Source organism: Delphinus delphis, chromosome 16 (assembly GCF_949987515.2).
Source record: "Delphinus delphis chromosome 16, mDelDel1.2, whole genome shotgun sequence".
Classification (NCBI taxonomy): domain Eukaryota; kingdom Metazoa; phylum Chordata; class Mammalia; order Artiodactyla; family Delphinidae; genus Delphinus; species Delphinus delphis.
The window spans coordinates 12,574,932-12,595,496 of record NC_082698.1 but is presented as its reverse complement, the minus strand read 5'-3'; the positions used below and the strand labels follow the sequence as shown (position 1 = coordinate 12,595,496).

The window sequence follows — 20,565 nt, the reverse complement described above, 5'->3', positions numbered from 1 at the left end:
AGAAGGTAGGGATATATTAAAAAAGAAAGCTTTGATAGAGCTTTCTTCCTAGAAACTAGGACAAAAAAGATTTACAAAACAACGACAAAAAAACATATGCCAATTATGAGCTCTTTATGTGTGACTTTACCTAGCGATACCTGGCAGTCATTCCTAATTGGAGGAATATTCCTCCCAGAGGGTGCAAGTGAGAACCTTCTGATGCCTTGGTACTTGGAAAAAGAATATTCAATATACCTATTAGTTTTACACTATAGACTATAGGTTTTAAAAAAAAGGCTGAAAATTCTTTAGGGTTGAGGCAACTACTTAGAATATGCAGTAAGAAAGCATTCTGGGGAGCAAGGGTTAGGAACATGTTGAGAGGTGTGACATTAGAACACACGGCTGCCCTCAGGGAGAGTTAAACTGAGTTAAAGATGCAAATGGAAAAAGAAAGCTAGCCTTTTAATCATAACTGGCAAAAAGCTCTCTGAACTAGATGAAATCTAGGGGTTGAATATTAATCATGGATTATTTCCAGCACAAGATTTAGATCAGAATAATTTAATAACATTAAAGACAAAAATAAAACCCAGCATTTCGAAATAAAAGGTGGATTTAAGAGGGAAGAAAACGGACAGAAAGGAAAATCTTAGGTCAAATATTTGAATACTGAACTTACTCATGATCACAGAAAGAACATACGCTCATTTTAGAAGATCTGGAAGCACAGAAGAGTGTCACCAGTTGGGCTGACTCACCTCTCGAGTAGCTAGCTGATTGCTGAGCTCCTCAGCCTTCTCAATGTTCCACTCTTCCACAGCCTGGTCTATGCTCTTTTCAAGGCCCGACTAGAAAGAAAAGAAACCTAAAAGTTAGAGGCAAGAGAGAAAGGCAAACATTTGCTAGTAAAGACTACGTCACAGGACCACACCAAACACATTACATATTTAGACTACTTAATTTTCACAATGATCGTATACGGTAGTTGGTACCACTCCCATTTACTGATGAGAAGGTGGTTCAGAGGTATTAAATAACTTAGCCAAGGTCAGGTCATTTTTTGAACTAAGAAAAAGGAGATGCAAATCCAAACTTCTGTGACCCTAAGGACTACGCTTTCCCTTAATAACAATATAATGCTAATGATAATAAGTCAGAAATTATGGCATGCTTATTATGTGGTACACCCTGTGCTTAGTACTATAAGAAAGCTCATTTAATCCACATAACAACTCAATGACATTATACCGTTATCCTGTTTTGAACATGAGGAAACAGAAGCTTAGACTCACTAATTTGGCCAAGGTCACAGCGTCTGTAAATGTTAAAGCCACCATCACATGAATCTAGGTTTGCCCAGAGCCTGTATTCTAAACCACCATTTTCCTCTGCCTCTTTTCACTATGGCCTATTCCTGTAACTTGAGACTTTCATTCAACAGCCCCTCCTAGTCTCTGACGATGGGATGGGTACTAAGTTGGATATTAAACATGGGAAGAAAGTTATATATAAGAATGATTGTACTTTCCTATGGAAATGTTATTTACTAGTTGAAGATACTTCAGGAAATCACAATGAAAATTTTCATGGGATCACCAAACAGGCTGTGTAGGATACATCATACTTTATGGAAAGATGCTTCTTAGAGTTAAATAACTGAGTTTTAGCTTATGGAAATAGTTACTAAAGAAAAATATAACTTTTTAAAAATAGTCTAATATATGCTTCTTAGAAGAAAATTTTATCCCGACGATGGCTTATCTAGTGTATCTTCCACATTTTCAGTTAATGGACTTCTCCCTCCTTGACCTAATAAAAGAAGTCCAGGGAATGTCTCTTCCAGCAGTATACTGCTTGATTATATCAGTCAACTAAGAGAAACTTTGTTCCCATGTAGCCTTTATTGAAACAAGATTTTAAAAATGCCCACACAAAATCTGCCTAAAACGATTTTTGGAAACAAAGACCAGCAAGGTTGTCACTGATGTCTGCGTTAAAGTGAAGACTGTTCCTTCTCACAATCCCTCATTCGACAACCCAAGGGCCTGGAGGATGATTAGGCTTCTTTTACTTGCTCCCGACTGGAGCCTGAGACTGGCATTCAATAGCCTCTCAGAGCCTCAGAGCCCAGGCCGTGCTGCTCTACTGTCCTTTTCCCATTCTGGTCCTGTGATCATCCACCAGTCTCCAGAAATTTCTCTTTTTTGTATTTCTGCAGAATTCTTCTCCTGATAGTCCAAACAACGTCCTGGACTCACTCTTCCAACATCCTTCATTTTCAGCGCCTGCTAAATAACACCCCACCCCAGAATCTACACTCAAGGCCAGGGATTCTCCAAGTGTGGTCTGTGTACCAGGTCAGGTCTGCGAGTGATGCCAGTCTAGGAACTGAGCTTGTGCCAGTGCGCAAATCAATTACGTGACTACGCACAGGTCTGTCTAGCTGACTTTGTTTAGGGGAGGAAGGGTGTGGGGTGGGGACAACAAGACTTTCTCTAAGAAGGAAGTAGTACACTGAGTTACACTCAGGCACAAGTTCTTTATTTCCTGGAAGCCCAATACTTTGAATACGCTTGCTCTAGGCCATGTAAGAGCTTTACAATCTAGGATTCTCTCTAAACACAAGATTCTGTCCTTCCACTTACCCCAAGTCCTCGGAGCCAGTGAACCGGCCTTGTCTTCATTTGGAACCCCATACTCTGTCACCATCGTATTTATTCTCACAGTCCTTCAGCCCCTTCCTGGAGTCTCCTATCCTGCCTCTCTGGCCTGCAACCCATGACTAACCTTTTCAAACTAGACTCTAGGCCAAAAGTTCTCAAAGTCTGAGTCTGGACCAGCAGCATTAGTACTACTTGAGAACTTGTTAAAAATGCAAATTTGAATCAGAAACTCTGGGGTTGGGGCCCAGAAATTCATTGATTCTAACCAGGCTAAAGTTTGAGAACCACTGACCTAAGCAATACCTTAGGCTACTAAGCAACTTTCTCCAACATCACATCTTGTTTTGGTTGTTCCCAACCACTTGTTTCCACTACTTTAACATCTAGGTGTCCCAGCAAAGTCAGAGAAAATCAAATGACTCAATTCACTGGCTTTACTAAATGCTCCTTTTCAAACTCAGCTGTGTGGGCTCTCAGTTCTGCCCTTGAAAGTTCCCACACTCCTTTAAGAAGTTGTTGCATGTCTTTTTCATTTTTTCAAATACCCTCAACCCTACCTCCTTCCTTTTCAGCAGATTATAACTCTACCCCTACTTCATGAGAGGCTGAGGTGGTGGGAGAGAGGGAAGAGGATAACCAAGGGTACGTATGTACTTTCTATAATCTTCCTCTCACCCGCTTCTCACTTACTCTGTTCTTCCATCCTTATTGTCTCCAAGAAAGAATCATCTCTCTTCCCAAGACTTATCCCACCTCCTGTGCTCATCATAATTCCACCTGCTTACATGTTATCCAGAACCCTTCTCTTTAAATTTTCTCCTCTCTCTCTCTTTTCTCGATCTTTCTCTCATCCTATAAATAAGCTTGTCCTCCCCAATCTGGACCAGGGGCTGGATGAGATGACAGCTCACCTCCCTCAAACTGATTTCTTCTTATGTCGGTACTTCATCTCTCTCGAAAGCAGTATATCAGTTGTCCCGTGTCATCTCCCATTCTTCTCTATTCCTTCTGTCCTCATCATGCCTCTGAAACTGCTCCCTCTACAGTCATAAATGATACCATTTGTCCTCCCATCATCTCTTATGTCAACTACATCCTCATTCTTAAAACTATCTCCCCAAATGTCTATCTTAACTCTCCTTTGATGCCCCTTATCTCCTCCTGTTGTCCCCTAATTATAGCAGTCCTCAAGGTTCTGTGATTGACCCCCTTTTCTTCTTACTCTTCCCTCTCCTCAGTATTATACTCGATCCTAGGCCTTCAATTATTTCTTATAAGCTGCTTTGTATCTCTAAATAATTCAAAACACCTGACCTCTCCCCCGTACTAAGACCTGTGTCTCCAGCTGCTTGCTAGTCATCTTCATGTTGAAGGCCTTGCAGAGGCAGGGTCTTCCATGTTTATCATGTGGAAAAGCAAGCTCATCAATTCCTGCCCCGACTCTCCTTCAGGGGTGACCCCTAGTCACCCCGGAGAGAATCCTCCGTTATATTCAACGCCTCCGATCCCTGGCTCTTATTTTCACTCTGCTTTTGTAGTGTTTCTCATGTCTCCCTTCTGTGCTTCCTCAGGGCCTCACCACCTCTTGTTTGTAAGGTTTCAACCCTCGTCAAACCAGTCTTGTGTTTTCCTAAAGCAGATCCCATGTCATTACCCAGCTCCAAACACTATCACTTCTTTCCTCGTTTTGAATAGCACCCAAATCCCTTCACAACAGGGTCCCCAAATGCTTTCTCAGCCCCATCTTGGGCAAGGCTGTACTTCCCATGCTCTGGCCACATCTACCAGTCTCTTCATACTCCCTGTGCCTCTGGATGTGTTTCTCTTTGAAAAATCTTAACCACCCTTGTAAGTCTCATGTCGAATGTTACCTTCTCTATCTCTGCAGGTTCCCTCATGCCTATACACCCGCTGACCCCACAGCACCCTCTCCGATGCCCAGTACCTAACCGTTCCCTGCTTGCTGCCGTGCCTGCACGCCACGTCTCTCTCCAGCACTTTCAACTCAGCAACCTAACAGCATCCATTCTCCAGCCTGTCCTGCTTATTCCACATAATAGGTCTGCTTGTTTCCCTCTAATTATTTAGGCTTCCTGAGATTATTTAGGACCTGGGTGCTGTACACCTTTACTCCAGGCCCTAGGATAATGCAGATCTCTTTTTACCACCAATGCCCAGGAACTAAACCAGCAGTCTGCTTATTTAGCGAGGCATTTCGCTGCAGCAACTGGCTAACTTAACTCCCTTTGGTTGCCACAGAGCCACAGCTTACGGTTAATGTCACAAAGTGGAAAACAAGAACATTCCCCTTTTCTGGAAACTTATATGAACTGCTGGGCCGATAGGTATAATTTCCACTTAAAAATAAATTAGCTAAAATTACAAATCTCTCTCTCCACCATCAACTAACTCCCATTCCCCCAGCCATTCCAAGCAGCATCTAATATAGTGGAAAGAGTGCTGGACCAGGAGTCAGAGGACACAGTCACAGCGCCAGGCAAAGGAGGTACTTAACTCATAAGGCTCCGTTTCTTTAAAGAAAATGAGAGAATCAGCTTGGATGACCAAAATTCTCTCCTAGAAATAAAATCCGAGAATTCCACTTACATGGTCAACTTTGATTTTAGCTCTTTTAAAAGTTTTTTTTTTATTTCAACGAAGTTTCACTACACATGACTGTTTCTTTTTTCCCTCCCTTTTCTTTTTTCTTTCTTTTTTTTTTAGCAATTTATTTAAGTAAAATATAATAGTTCTTTTTGGCTCTGAAAAATTTCTGGTTCCATAGGCACACCCAAACTCTCTGCTTCTATAAGAAGATACTAACATTCCAAATATTTTCAAAATGCTCATGTTAAAACAAACAAACAAAAAAAACCCTGAGGTAAAACATTTCCATCACCTTAAGACTAAAAGTTAGTAATAGTTTACAAAGAACATGGTTGCTGAGGTCAGACCTGGGTTCAAATTATAGCTCCTCTACTTACTGGCCAAGAAACCCTGGGTTTTGTCCCTAAACCTCTATAAGGTTGCAGTTATCTCACCTGTAAAATGAGAATAATGCCACATTCTTTGCAAAGTTATGGTAAAGGTTTAAAAAAAAAAAAAAAGTAAAATACCTAGCAAAGTTTTTAGATCATAGAACTCATTCAATAAATAAGCTATTTATATTATATCTATCAGGATACCATTAAAACAAAAAGAAGGTTCAGCTCTATATTACTACAGACCTCATTATAGTTTGTCAAGGGCTCAGACCCAAGTATAAGACCCAAGATTTCAACTTTAAGTCAGTAAGTAGTCTCATGAAATAAGATTTGAGTATTAAAGCTTTCTAAAAGTCTTAAGTTGGACCCCAGAGTAACCTTTATTGGAATTATCTAGGGCATCTTTCATACCACAGGAGTGGCAGGGGGCACAGAAGCACTGCTGATACTCTGCAGGTCCTCAGCATGCTCCTAAGAGGCCTTCTGGCAGGAATCGAAATTTAGCTTCAGATATACCTCAGTACAGACAAACTTAGGGATGGCAACTTGGTCCCAGGTGGAAAATCATCTAAGCCCAGTATCTGACAGGTTCCCATGAGGCAATAAGTAAGCTCTTATTAACAGTTTTGTTGCAGACGTCAAGGCAGTACTATAAATATCTAAGAAATTTATGGGTATTAGGTTTAACACTAAGGAGTAACCATCCATATGTGTGTAGTAAAGTCTCTTTTAACATACCGATTAAAGCTCTTTAAGTCAAACTGTAACAATATATTTCTAGAGAAATTTTGCTATTAAATATTTATTCAGATAACATATTTAATTTTCAAACCTTAATACAAATGAAGTGTCCACTCAAGTTTGTTGTTCTATGATTAGACCTAAATACCTAGGGGAAAAAATTAGGTAATCTCTCCATAAAGGAGGAAGAAAAAAAAGAACTAAGAATTAAGTGCTACTACTTTTACATAAAAATCACGCCTACCTAAATTATTTGAATCAGGTAAGTAAAAAACTAAGTTGGACTGTTACTTCAGAAAAATCTAGATTTGGGACTATTTTACTTTTCAACCTGCTCTGTTTTCTTAGACAAATCATGCTAGGCTTCAGTTTCTTCATCTGTATTGTGAGAATAATACTGGCCATACTACCCACCCAACGGGGATCACATAAGGATGACGAGAGAATGGTTTGTACCTGATCCCAGGGGAACAACATGGCACCTCTCTACACCCCACCATCCACCCTACCCACCCAACACCCACCTACTCAAGGCAACCAGCCTGTGATCTTTGTATTGGCGCTCCGTGTAAGATTCTAGTAAGAAAGAGTATTCTGCTAAAAAAATAAGTTTGAAAAAAGCCGTACTATACAATAGCAGCTTCCTCTCATAAACAACCAAAAATTATCAAAGACATTGTGCAGTTACTCTCAAAAATTTTAAAAGTACCTCTGGTTTTTCTTGCCAAAAAGTATCCATTAAGTATACATAAAACTACTTTCAAAAATGACTGCTGACTAATCAAACTGATTCAACTAAAGAATACTTGAGACATTTATAATGAAATTAATGAGTAAAATTTATTCTAAAGAAATTCCCACACAGACACAAAATAATTGTTATGATTACAGAATTATTGATAAGCGCCAGAACTGCTGCCATTAACACAATTATAGCTGTATTTAATACAAAGAACACTTTAAAACAGCTTTGGATATTAGGAAGATTACATTTAAAAAATATAAGTCTCTCTGCACTGTCAGGGAAGCAGGTGACAGCAGTGTTGTAAATACACATCGTTGGTTGAGCAACAGTTTTGGCTTGGCAGTGGAGAAAGAAAGAAAGAGAGAGAGAGAGAGAGAGCAGAGGAGAGAGAGAGAGAAGGAAGGAAGGAAGGAAGGAAGAAAAAGAGAAAGAAAGAAAGAGAAAAAGAAAAGAAGGAAAAGAATAAAAAAGAAAAAGGACTACACGATAGATGTAAGAAGTTTGTTTTGTTTTACCATTCTTGAGAGTTGAGTGATTGAGCGAAAAGAGACTAAAAAGGGTCTCTGAGATATGGTAACAGATCAGCCTCTGCTCCAGAGAAGTAAAATAATGGACTATAAATCCATGCTAGTTTTGTCCATACTGCATCACGGATTTTCATGATCCTCTCTAGATTTCTCGGGCAGTGCTATTATCTGCTGAACTTACATTTATTCTTAGCATTTATCTTGGTGCCCCCCGTGTGGACATTCTTTAATGTCTATTTACTCTGTTGGATTCACAGTAGAGACTTTAGCATGACAGCAAAAGGGTCGCATGTGAAACAGTGATCCCAAACCAAAGAATGAGCGTGAACCTGCTGGCATGCAGTTAAGCTGAACTACCAAGAGAATATGAGATAATCTGGCTTCACCAAATCCTTCCTTTCCTCTTACGCTTGCACTTATTTATAGAATATTAAGTGCTGGCAACATCCTGGGTAGATACAAGCCTGGCTAGCATCAGTTTCCTTGTTTAGGTGATGCCATGACTTTCTTGGGCAGATGCCATTCATACAGAGGAATGCCTACCATTAGGAAAAGCCAAACTTATGAAACAGATCAACAGGTGATTATAAAAGGGTTTAGAGTGGTCTTCCCTTAAACAGAAATTCCTTTTTAAAATGGTGTTTGACTTATAATTCTTTCTAGAATTCGTCTAATGTACAATGCGAAACAGAACACTAGTTCCTAAAACTGAGTTGTTTAAAAGATTTTGCACATGAAATCCTAGTATCCTTGATTAAAGCTACTCTTCACAAATTCCAAATTTTAGACACAGAATAAGTTGGCCTTATCTTCCAAGTATCAAGAAGGTACAATTTCATATATGTAGGGAAATAAAAATATTCTAATACAGATAGATTGTAAAAAAATGCCTTCAAAACTTCTACTTTTTAGAAAGGCTAAAATCTGAATTTCATAGCTTTAACTTCACTAAGAAACAATTCAGACATTCTAAAGTCAATACAGTTATGAGAAAACACAACAAATACTGTAAATAGTTGAAGATCAAAGACCACCTAAGTCACAAATAAAACTTTAAAAAATATTTCCTATGAGAACCAACATTTAACCATTTCTTCCTTCAAAAGAACAATCCAGTCAGAGGTTGGGACTCTAAAGCAGGCGGGCCAGAGATGGCCCGTGGACCGCTGCCATCAGCATAAGCCTCCTCCCTCAGGCTTTGGAACAGGTTTGGTACGTCAAGAGCATCCTCCTTGCAAGATCCCTCCTCCCAGCCCACCAGAATCACAGGAGTCAAGAGCACAGCAATCACACTTTAAAATGCTCACCAGCCCCTTGGGCAGTGAAGCTGGAGAACTGAGAATGGCGCAATAAAGCCTGGGTTTCAGTTTCACCTCTACCAGTGCTCTTTCTTTGTCAGAAATTTAGCATTTCCGCACCTGCTTGAACATTTGGAAAAAGGAGATTGCTCAACAGCTCTAATTATTTGCAGCAGCAGGTGATCCTGGTTCTAATTCCGCAGTGTTCTAGGGATTAGGTGACAGGAATTCTTGGCAAACTTGGAATCAAAAGGTTTGCATGTAAAACTCTGTTGTGTCAGTTTCTTAATGCATGTGCCCTCAAGGAGGCAATTCCACCCAATGACGGGTTTAAAAATCAGGTTTTTCATAAGAAATACTGATTAACCAGAAAATGGTAATCACCTCTATACACAGTAGTATACAGCAATGATCCTGTCTATACATGCAGGATACAATATCCTTGGGCTTCAACCAGCAGGCCTCTGTGCCTCTGTCCCTATGGCCCAGAGCTCAATTTTCATGCTCCTGGAGTCTGTCAACATTCCCCTAAGTGAATGTATAAGTTATTCATTCATTCAAGCCTCTACTAAATATTAACGCCATCTCTAGCCTGACAACTCCCAAGCATGCATCTCAAGCTCAGACTCTCCTGAAGCTCCCGCCTCGTTTCACCAACAGTCTACTCTATTCCTGCTTGCTATTACCCATGCCCCAGAATTAACTCTGGATTAGGCCCCACTCTAAACCTCCCCTCCAAAGCTTTCCCATTTTTGTAATTCACATGACTATTCACACCACTGCTTAAGTAAAACCCTGAATGGTTCTCTCCCTGCCCTCATAATCCTAAATCTCCCCACCACCTCATAAGCAATCAGGAGGCAAATACTGTTGATCCTACTTCTACAGTGTACCTCAACTCTACCCACTTTTCTATCTTCAGCAGCACCATTCTTGTTCAAGCCGCCATCATCTCATGCCTGGAAGAGTCTCTTAACTGTCCTCTTCTCATCTGCTTTTGTTGCCCCAAGGTCCATCTTCCACGTAAGATGCAATCTTTTCACACGTACCTTAGATCACATCACTCCCTTAACTTAAAACCCTTGAATGTCTCTCAATTGCACTGTGACTAAAACCCAATTCCTTACCTTGTCCTCTAAGGTCCTACAGAGTTTGGTCCCTGCCTGCCTGCCTCTCCAATCTTACCTTGGGCCACCCACCCTCCTCCTCACTGACCCCGTCCAGCCAGGCTGACCTTCTTACGTCTACTCAAATGTTCTATGATGACTCTTCCACCCCTAGGATCTTTACCCAGGTTATCACCTCTACAGTAGCATTCCTTATACAGATGGTTCCTTCCTATCCTACGGTCTTAGTGAGACGGGACCCTCTAAGAAAGGACTTCCCTGACCACTCAGCTAAAGTGGAGTTTCCATTTTAATTTCTTCACTATACCCTGTTCATTTCTTTCTTAACAGCTTTTTTAACGATTTGTAACTATACATTTACTTGTTTATCTAGCATCTTGCACACATTAACTTCTTCACTGAACGAATTAATGAGGAGAAACACCTTAGGCAAGGTTAATTACAAACATTTCCCACTGGCTAATGTAAGATGCAATAAAAAAGATCTTACCTTTTCAATTTTTTTCCTTTTAACAGGGGGGTCAAACCTATCGTTGACTCCAAAATACTGAGTAAGCTCCTTCAACTGGGTTTCACTTGAGGACTGTTCACTGTAAGAAGAGAGACAATAACTCATGTTTTACAAAATGTACTCACTTTTACATTTACTGTTTTTAATTGGTTACTACAATTATATTACATCTACTAGTTCTTACATTTCAGAGGTTAAGTAGTTCAACTATTTGTACAAGTTCTACAATACTATCTAGGACAGACAGATATTTTAAATTCCACCTACCTTTGAGATTCTTCTTCATTCTTCAATTTACCTGAAAAATAATTCACAGTGTCAATACCAAGTATTCGGTTATTTCAAAATTATGGTTATTAAAAATTGTTGAGGGTTTCCCTGGTGGCGCAGTGGTTGAGAGTCCGCCTGCCAATGCAGGGGACACGGGTTTGTGCCCCGGTCCGGGAGGATCCCACATGCCACGGAGCGGCTGCGCCCGTGAGCCATGGCCGCTAAGGCTGCGCGTCCGGAGCCTGTTGCTCCGCGACGGGAGAGGCCACAGCAGTGAGAGGCCCGCGTACCGCAAAAACAAAAAACAAAAAACAAAAAAAAAAATTGTTTAGCTCAATTGGTCACAATTTAATATTAGCACTATTGACAATTAACCTAAATTAAAACACCTTTTCTGGAGCGTTTTCTTTTTTTCTTTCTGGATCTTGAAGTTGAGATTTTCTGTTCAGAATGTTTTGTATGCAGTTCTTGAAATTTCTACATAAAAGTAAAAAAAAAAAGAAAGAGAAGCAAATATGCTTTGAAGCAAAGCATACATCTGAAAAATAACATGTTAAGTAATAAAAAACTATAACATTTATAAAAATACAAATTTAATGAAACTAGTTCAGTTCTTCTTGAGATACTCTATTGTCTGAGACTTTCACAACCTGAGTTTTTATCTTCATTTATTTCCAAATAAGTCAATCTGATAATCTGAGGGTAAAAGTCAATGGCTCATAGACAACAAAGAGATTAAGACTGTATTATGTTAGGCCAAGTAGCTAATCCTACTAACTGTTTTTTTCCTTCCTCTTTTTATGAAAAACAAAACAAAAATGAACATAAGTATCTGAGTGGCCAGTGAATTGCCCACAGACCCACAGAGTAATAAAATTATTCTGAGTCAATCTTCCGTACCTATTTACCTCCCAAGAACATATACATTCTGACCACAGCAGAGACACACACAGGAACATGCACAAACACACAGGTACAGGCTTTAATAAGAACACGTCAGAGAAAACCTACATTCCACATATTTAAGGGAATTCCAGAGGGACACTCTTCATATGCATTTACATTTGCCTCTGCTTCAGTTTTTGGTCCATCTGTAGGGATATCTGAGACCTCTGTGTTTGTAATGGTCCCATCTTCTTTATCTTCTTCTAAGTTAAGTTCAGAGCTCTCTACTGTGGCTTCATCATCAGAATTCAACTCAACATCACTTTCATTTAGGCCAGGAGGTAGCAGCCCACTCCACATCTTTTCTGCTAAAGGGAAAAAAATGAATTAAGACGTATAAAGTAGACATGGAAAGAATTTTAAAACCATTAAAAGATACCCCAGCAACCTAATAATTATACCAAGGGTTTGGGAACAGTCTATCTAAACTTTTTTTTTAATTGGTATAAAGTGGGATGTATCCGCCATATTAAGATAATTTAAATATTTTGCTTGTATAAATTTTTTGTTTTTTTGGCGGTATGTGGGCCTCTCACTGTTGTGGCCTCTCCGGTTGCGGAGCACAGGCTCCGGACGCGCAGGCTCAGCGGCCATGGCTCACGGGCCCAGCCGCTCCGCGGCATGTGGGATCTTCCCGAACCGGGTGCACGAACCCGTGTCCCCTGCATCGGCAGGCGGACTCTCAACCACTGTGCCACCAGGGAAGCCCTGCGTATATAAAATTTTCTCTTTTTTATTTTTTTTTTGTGGTACGTGGGCCTCTCACTATCGTGGCCTCTCCCGTTGCGGAGCACAGGCTCCGGACGCGCAGGCTCAGCGGCCATGGCTCACGGGCCCAGCCGCTCTGCGGCATGTGGGATCTTCCCGGACCGGGGCACGAACCCGTGTCCCCTGCATCGGCAGGCGGACTCTCAACCACTGCGCCACCAGGGAAGCCCTGTGTGCATAAATTTTTAAAAAGTGTATTTTCAGCAAGTTTGTTACAAGACACACCTACAGATGAATGACTTAATGACAATAGAACCTCGATTCTCTAATATATGGATAATCTTGTCCAAAGAAAAGAGGAAATTCAGTAAAAGCATTCACTGCTCAAGAATGTTAAGAGCCTAACAATATACACTGCAGGCAACTTAAGAATTATAATACTATATTTCAAGCTGTAACAGTTAGAGAAGAAAATAAAATTGGATGTTTCGCCTGTATTTGAACGCACGAAACTTCAGGGGACTACAGAGTAGGAAACGTATTACTCAAAGGAAAAATTTTAAGCTATGCAGGTAGTTTGAGAAAAGTATGGTGGTAAAAAGGATGTCCTAGTTTTACATTTTATACTGCTTGCTAAAGTAATACTAAATGGAGTACAATCCTAACAATTTAACAAAAACATACAGCTTTTTAAAATAATACTGTATTTGGGAAAAAAGTTAAAGTTCAGGGTAATTCTTATCATTAGTTATACAGCCCATTGGTAGAGAGAACCATTAACTACTGTTAAGTCTAATAAAAATGATTTTTAAAAACTGAGGTTGTAATCATTTGCTAAAATTATAATTGAGTACATTTTCGCTATTAATCTCCACGACACAGTCTATTTTAGCATACATAAGGAGCCAAAACCAGTTCATTCAAAAGAGGCCTAGAATACAGAAGTTGGCTGTACTGCTCAAGATTTACGATCAACTTAAAGGAATAAAATAGAAAGATGGAAATCTTTTTTGCTAACCTTTCTGCCCCCTATTGCGTTAACCTAGTAAGAAAACCACCAGCATTGTCTCTGAGACAAAGTATCACGGCATTTTGCATTACTCTGAATAATGGATGCCTGATAACTTTTAAGGACCTCCTCCCAAGTCCAAAGAATCAGCTCTCACTTTTCAGTCTGGGTCCAGCCTCATAGTTGCTGGCTCTCTGAAACACCCTCACCAAAACATTCTCTTGGCTTTTTAAGAGGAAGGGTTCTAACATCTAATTACTCCAACTGTAATCCTGACTCCACCATATATTAGTGGTATGAGGAAATCATTTTTAACACCTCTGACCCTCAGTTTTTTCATCTGTTTTACAGGAATAACTATATTGCACACAGGGTTATTCTGAGGATGAAACATGATAAGCTACTGAAACACTCAACACAGTGTTTAGGAGGTTCTGGGGACTTGATCAATGCTAAGTTCTTTTTGCCATCATTATTATTACTTCTGTGGCCAGGTACTGCATTTTTATCATTTCTATCATGGGTGGCAGCATCCATAAGGTAGCTTTGAAGTTTCTAATGTTTAAGGTGCATTCACTTAGCAATTGATGCAAGTCAGTTACTTCCTTGATTTCCACAGTCTGACTGAAGTTTCAATTAAAAATGTTGATGTCTTTTTCCGAATGGAGCAATAAAACCAGAAGCAAATTACCAGGAAGATAAATGGAACCTAAGCTTCAAGGCTCTTCTTTTTCACAGGTCCTTCCAAAGCACTATACCTGATTTTCTATATTTTAAATCTGTATTCCTTTTTTTAAAGAGGAGACCTCAAATTACATAAGCTCCAAGCCCGATAAAACCTGGATCCATCCCTAAATCTGGCCTGAGGATTTTAAAAGTTGGAATGGAGGTTATGTTGAGATATTCTGTTAGCACAAAGGACATAGTGTAAAACATGCCAGTATTGAAGAACAGGTGTTGTGCTATTAATAAAAATATTTCTACTGTTTTGAGAAGCAGGGGGAGGGGAGTGATAATAAGCTCCATCATGGCTTTGCCACTGACATAATATACCTTCAGGCTCACTATCCCACTTCAGGACTCAAGGACAGTAACAAGTTTCAGAGTTAGCTTTCTTAGCACCAACTGGGGTTCTACGTTCGAAGCCACTGTTTCTCCTCCCTGTCCATAGCATCTTTTACATGCCCACTGTGTGCCAGGCACTCTTCAAGACATAGGAACAGCAGTATACAAAACAGGCAAAAATGCCTAACCTCATGGAACCAACATTCTATACAAATGGCAAGCTTCTGTCCATCAGCCAAGTACCACTCAGCCCAGACTTCAGCTGTGACCGCTCAGATGGGCACAGTTCCTCCACTGGGCCACTGCTTCAGTATCTCCACAGGGTGACTCTGTGCTCTGGGCACCCAAATGGGTTTCACCTTGGGAAGCAGTGCCAGTTGCCATGGACAGGGCATGCCTTTCCTCATCAGCCCTCAATCATTTTTGATCACTTTTGGACTTTCTCAAAATCATCTATTTTTAGTAAGTTCTTGTTGATGTGGCATTAAGAACTGTCCTCAGGATGCCACTGACTGGTATGATAGTTTCTTGTGTGTGCCCACAGGGGAAAAAAATTAAAATAACTTTTAAAAAGTGGACTCTATGTCCAAATCCATAAAGCAAGGCAAAGTTCAAATAAGGTGTGTTTCTGAACTTAATTCCTAAATATCTGTAAAGTGAAGTGCCCTTCTCCTCTGACCATAAAACACATACACACACACAAATACCAGGGCAACTTGGTGGCCACGGACAAACACAGATCATTCACTGAGGAGCGTGCAAAGTGCCCCCCTGAACAGCAGCTTGGCTGCAAGTCAGCCAATATGGAGTGGCTGCTTCGTGACTTGTTTTAGGCTTAGGTTCCAAAACACTGTCTTTCTACTCAAAGCACATACATGTTATTCATACATTTGTATTGTACTATGGTACCAACTGGTCCTATCAGGCCCCCTGTTACTTCTGTTGTGTTCGTCTGGATTGTGATTCTCCAGTTCTTTGAAGTGCTGCTCACCTCATACCTTCCAGAGTGCATTCCTTCATTTTAAAGCAGATCACTCCAAATTACCCTTCACATGTGAAAATTACTCAGCCATTCTCAAGAGACGTAGCATACCAGAGAACAAGAAACAAGTTTTTTAGTGTAGATGATCGCCAGGTCTATAGAACACTCCGTGTATCAATACATAAATTTTCACGTTTTTAGCCTGCACGTCAAATATTTTAGTTTTATCACTTAGCCCCAAAGAAGATGTATATCATTCAGAATCCCTTTTTTCTCTATGGTTTTGAGTATCAGCCTCTCCATTTCATATTGGAGAGATTTTTCCAATTCCACAATTATTCTACAAAAAAAATTCTGTGTATGCTATGCAGAACACATCTTTAGTCCAGGGCTGACATGATTTATGATGAACAAAAAATATTTATGTATCATCCTCGTCTCAATGGCTGGGCTTTCTTTTGCCCGTGGAAACCAAACACAGTCACTACACTTAGCACACCTGGGCAGACGGCAATGCACCTAGAAGAACACGACACAGCTCAGCAGTTCCTCAGCTTAGGTTTTCCCAAAGTTTTATGAAGACAGTAATGGAGGTCTCTAAGCTAATTTCAATATTCAAAAAGCCCAATATATTTTATTATCCCTCAAACAATATCATCCACCTTTAGGTCAGGAGACTTAAATTCAATGAAACATTATTCTTCACCACACATTCATTCAGCAGAGACTCTGATAGGTAGCTACAGACCTGATTTTTATTAAAAAAAAAAAAAACAAGAACAAATTTAATGAATATAGTTTAGTGGACACAATCTTTCAAAATATAGCATCCATGGAGATATCAAATTATAATAAAAGGGGTTCTAGGTTGTGAAAAGATTGAGAACCAGTGGTAGAGCAGCAGAAAAAACACTGTTTTGAAAGTCAGAAGATAGGTTCCTGGTCCTGAACAACAAAATTGTGGGGAAGGCACTGCATCTGTCTGGGTCTTTATTCTTAAGCTATAACATGAAGGGTGTGATCAGATCTCTGGGATGTCCTGCTGCTCTAAAATGTTTCCTTATGGATCTCAGTATTATACGTGCCCAAATGCCCAGAATCACCTGATTCTTTGCTGTAACACTCCATCCTCTCGCAGTCAGAACAATACTAATTAAACCTCAACACCCCAGAAGATAAGGGTTCTCTCCTAACCCAGCCACCACAGGCAAGCTTGCTAGTTTTCAGTAAGACTCTGCACTTCAGAGAGAACACCTAAAAGATGCTCTGCAGAAAGGGAAAGAAACCCCAATTGTGACAGAAGAAACAGAAACAAAACGAAAAACAAAGCAGGTCACCGCTATACATGGCATACAAACAATGTGACAGGCACCGTTTTACCCTTAATCCTCACCAATGACCCTTCCACTAGGAATTATTATCTAAACCGATGAGGTAACGGACTCACCTAATGCACTGTAATCCACTTATCTTAGAAAAATAGAACTCTATAGCTTGAAAACTCTATAGAGAACAGACTTTAAATAGTAATATATTCTTGGTGACACAGATTAGAGAATGGGTCTGAAGAATGTCTCCAGCCTGTAATTCTGTTAACATTCGTTAACAGTGAGAATTTTCTTCTCACCTTCTAAGGGCAGAAAGCTATGTAAAATGCTAGGCTAAATCGCCTGAATTCACATTCAGAGGTCTGGGTAATAATGTCACATTTTCTGGAAGTCCAGGCAACTGTGTATAACCCAAACTCAATCTGAGCAGTTTACTGGGTAAATGTCTCCTGCCTGTAATACTCCAGAATTTCAATTCCATTTTTACCAAATGAAGCTGTCTTATTTCCCAGATTTTATATTCAATTAGAAATAAAGAAATCTGAATCTTGTCTGATCTGAATTTAATCTTACTTGTATGACAGTCACAAGCCACCACCCACCAATCTCAAGATTGTGTTAAATAATTTACACAATAATCAGTTTCTGTGACTGGGAATTAGTTACTTAACTGAAATACTTTTAAGCATGCTGTCATCAACATTAATGTAAATGTCCTGTTCATGTTTATGAAATAAATACGCTCCCTTTTCTCAAAAAGGTAGAGAAAGTACAACTGAATCACAGGCCTGACTTCGGATTTAAGTTACCAATCTGATTACCCTGATAAACTATTTAGCAGGATTTTGCATGTATGCATATGTTTTCATCAAAGTGAGTGTTTTGTTTAGCCAACACTTCCCCAGACTCAAAACCCTACACGGAAGGATTTACAAGTAACCAATAACACTTGGAGGCTCATTTCAAATTGGATGCAGCTGTGAGAATACTTACATGGTGCAAGACAGCAATAGGGTGGCTCTAGAAAGGTACATCTTTTCCTGTTTGGCTGCACAACCCGTAACTCTGCAGGCTCTCCGGCAGCAGGGTCACACTCCGATCCCCGAGCGGGAAGAATCCCCTCCCAGCACAGAACTAAGCGTTGCAGATTCTGATGTAGGACGTCTAGCTTGCTGACACTCCCATTGACTGCAGCTGTCTTCCGGGTACAGCAATTGTAAACCAGAGACTGTTTCCCGGACCGAAAGTCTGTCTCCTCGTCCCCTCTCACTCTGGCTGAGGTGGGACGAAGAACCCCTCTCCCACCAACAGGACGGGGAAGGCGCTGCGACGCCGGGTCCAAGCAAAGCGGAGGCCAGCTCCGCCGACTCTCCCGCGGGCCCGGCCAAAGGGTTTGAAGGCTCCGCGGAGAGGCTGTGAGGCCACTCACGCTGGCTCCCTCGCTCCCCGCACCCGGCCTTCCCAGGTCCGTCACACCGGAGTCCGGGCCGCCCAGGAGCCAGCCCAACCACCAGCTCTACTCACCGGTCCGTAGCCGGCCGTCCAGTAGCCATCTTATGACCCGTCAACATCGCGCCTTCTCATTGGCTCCGGAATCCCAGCCAATAGGCTAAGGCCTTTCTGGCCTGGGGTCGCCATGGAAACCGGCCGCGCTCAGCTATGCTTTTAAATAGGCAGGAAGGGATTGATTCCTTTCTTTCTACTTCTTTTCTCCCAGCTTTTCTCTCGTCGTTTTCTTCTTTCTTCTGGACGTTTTTAAAGACTGTTCTTTCTCCATTCCTTCCCGTACTCCGTGGTGAGGAAAGTGCTGGCTTAGACCTTGAACTGAGTTCATTCCCCAAGGACGGAAAGTCACTGCAGAAGCTCTCTAGACCCTTCTGGGAACGTTTCCATTCATACATCCTTTTCCCCTCGCTCCCTTCCTTACTTTTTTTTCTTTCTGTACATATTTATTGAGCAGGCACCCTGCCAGCCTATGTTTAGAGCAAAATGATCCCTACTTCTGCTCTAGTGGCGCTTACCGTTTGGTGATCGTGGCAGCTGCTTCACTGACCAGCTATGTGGCCTTGGCCAAAAGCTCATTGAGCTCCTTTTCCGTGGCAGCCACTGTCTTAGGCTCTGAGAAGGGGCTTAGGGAAGCATAGAAAATAAGCAAGGGAAAAAAAAACAGGGGGAAAAAAAAAGCTCTATGAGGAAAATAAAACAGCATAATATGACCGTGATGGGAGTGGGGCTATTTTAGAAATGCTTCCATTTTCTGAAATAACGTTCTGTAATAATAATAAGAATACATTCCTCTTTTCTAGTGTTGTAACGATTATGTAACAAAATACACATAAACCCCTTAAGGCATTACCTTGCCAACAGTAATTTTCAGTTGGTATTGGCCTTAGCCTTATCAGTAATACCTTTCTTTGAAGCATTCTAAAAATGTGAAAGAATTTTGTATTGCACTCAATAACATATCACAATTTAGTATAAACCGATGTTTAAGTGTAATGCTTAACTATCAACTACCTCACCCCCATTGTTTTCCAGAACATGTGCCAGGTGTATGGAGTAGTTTTCTATGACCCCAGAATCACAGCAAAACCTGAAATGACAAGTTTGGGTTACTAAAGTCCTTTCTCACACTCACATTCTCCGATGCTCGATTAGAAGCTGGGCTGAGTGGTGTGAGGATCTGTATGAAACTCTCCTGGCCAAATGTGTCCAGCCCCTCAATAGTGTTTTTCCCTGAATCCAATCCATAAAAAGTAGTTAAAGAGAGGATGTGTAGGAAAATGCTGTTGTGACTGCTACATTGTTGCCTCTTAATTGCTATCTTAGTCTGCTGGGGCTGCCATAACAAAACGCCACAGACTAAGTAGCTTACGCAACAAAAATTTATTTCTCACAGTTCTGGAGGTTGGGATGCCTAAGATCCAGGTGTCAGCAAAGTAGATTTCATTCTGAGGCCTCTTCTCTTGGTTTGTAGGCAGCGTCCATCTTGCTGTGCGCTCATAAAATCTTTTTTGTGCAGTCGTGTAAGGAGAGGGAGAAGGAGAGAGAGAGAAGGGGGTGGGTGGGGGCAGGAAGGGCTCTCTGGTGTTTGTTTCTTCTTAAGAGGACACTAATCCTATTGGATCAGGGCCCTACCCTTATGGCCTCTTTTAACCTTAATTCCTTAAAGGCCCCATTTCCAAATACAGCCACCCTGGGGTTACGATTTCAACGTATGAATTTTAGGGGTACACGAACATTCAGTCCATAACAAATGTTGATGGTGGAGGTGTAACCAAAATGGGGAAAGAGAGCACAGAAGGGGAAGAACTGAGACATGAGGTAGGAAGGAAATATTGTTGGCCTGTTTCAGAACTATCTGGATTGTTTCTACATATGTTCCATCAAAGAATACTCATTGTTTAGTGCATATAAATGTGCAAGGGATAGAGGGGGAATATAATTATAAGTACTCCAAAGACTTACAGCCACCAGATTTCACATCAAAGATTTCTGGAAAGTCCTACTCCAAAAATATGTAGTTTAAAATGTTCTCAATGTTAACTGGAGAATTCTCAAATATCTGATTGTTTACTCTTATGACATTATTGGATTCCTATAATAAACGTAAATAGCTCAGACCTTTCTTCCAGTTTTGCTTGTAAGACTTTCAGTCTCTGAATATTATTATTTTG

General features: G+C 40.7%; 1 protein-coding gene across 3 annotated transcripts in view; it reads right to left on the bottom strand.

Moving 5' to 3' along the window:
• FAM204A (family with sequence similarity 204 member A) overlaps nucleotides 1–18,451 on the bottom strand; it is a 31,726-nt gene extending 13,275 nt beyond the window's left edge. Inside the window, exons 1-6 of one of the 3 annotated variants that reach the window (XM_060033994.1) lie at nucleotides 18,413–18,451; nucleotides 11,863–12,104; nucleotides 11,241–11,328; nucleotides 10,849–10,879; nucleotides 10,561–10,660; nucleotides 744–833 (exon numbers count right to left, since the gene is read on the bottom strand). In XM_060033994.1, coding sequence (XP_059889977.1) covers nucleotides 744–833; nucleotides 10,561–10,660; nucleotides 10,849–10,879; nucleotides 11,241–11,328; nucleotides 11,863–12,096 — 543 coding nt within the window. In that variant the 5' untranslated portion in view covers nucleotides 12,097–12,104; nucleotides 18,413–18,451. The remainder of the gene's footprint in view (nucleotides 1–743; nucleotides 834–10,560; nucleotides 10,661–10,848; nucleotides 10,880–11,240; nucleotides 11,329–11,862; nucleotides 12,105–18,412) is intronic. The other 2 variants (XM_060033993.1, XM_060033995.2) reach the window with 2 other exon arrangements.
• Nucleotides 18,452–20,565: the final 2,114 nt, after the last annotated feature.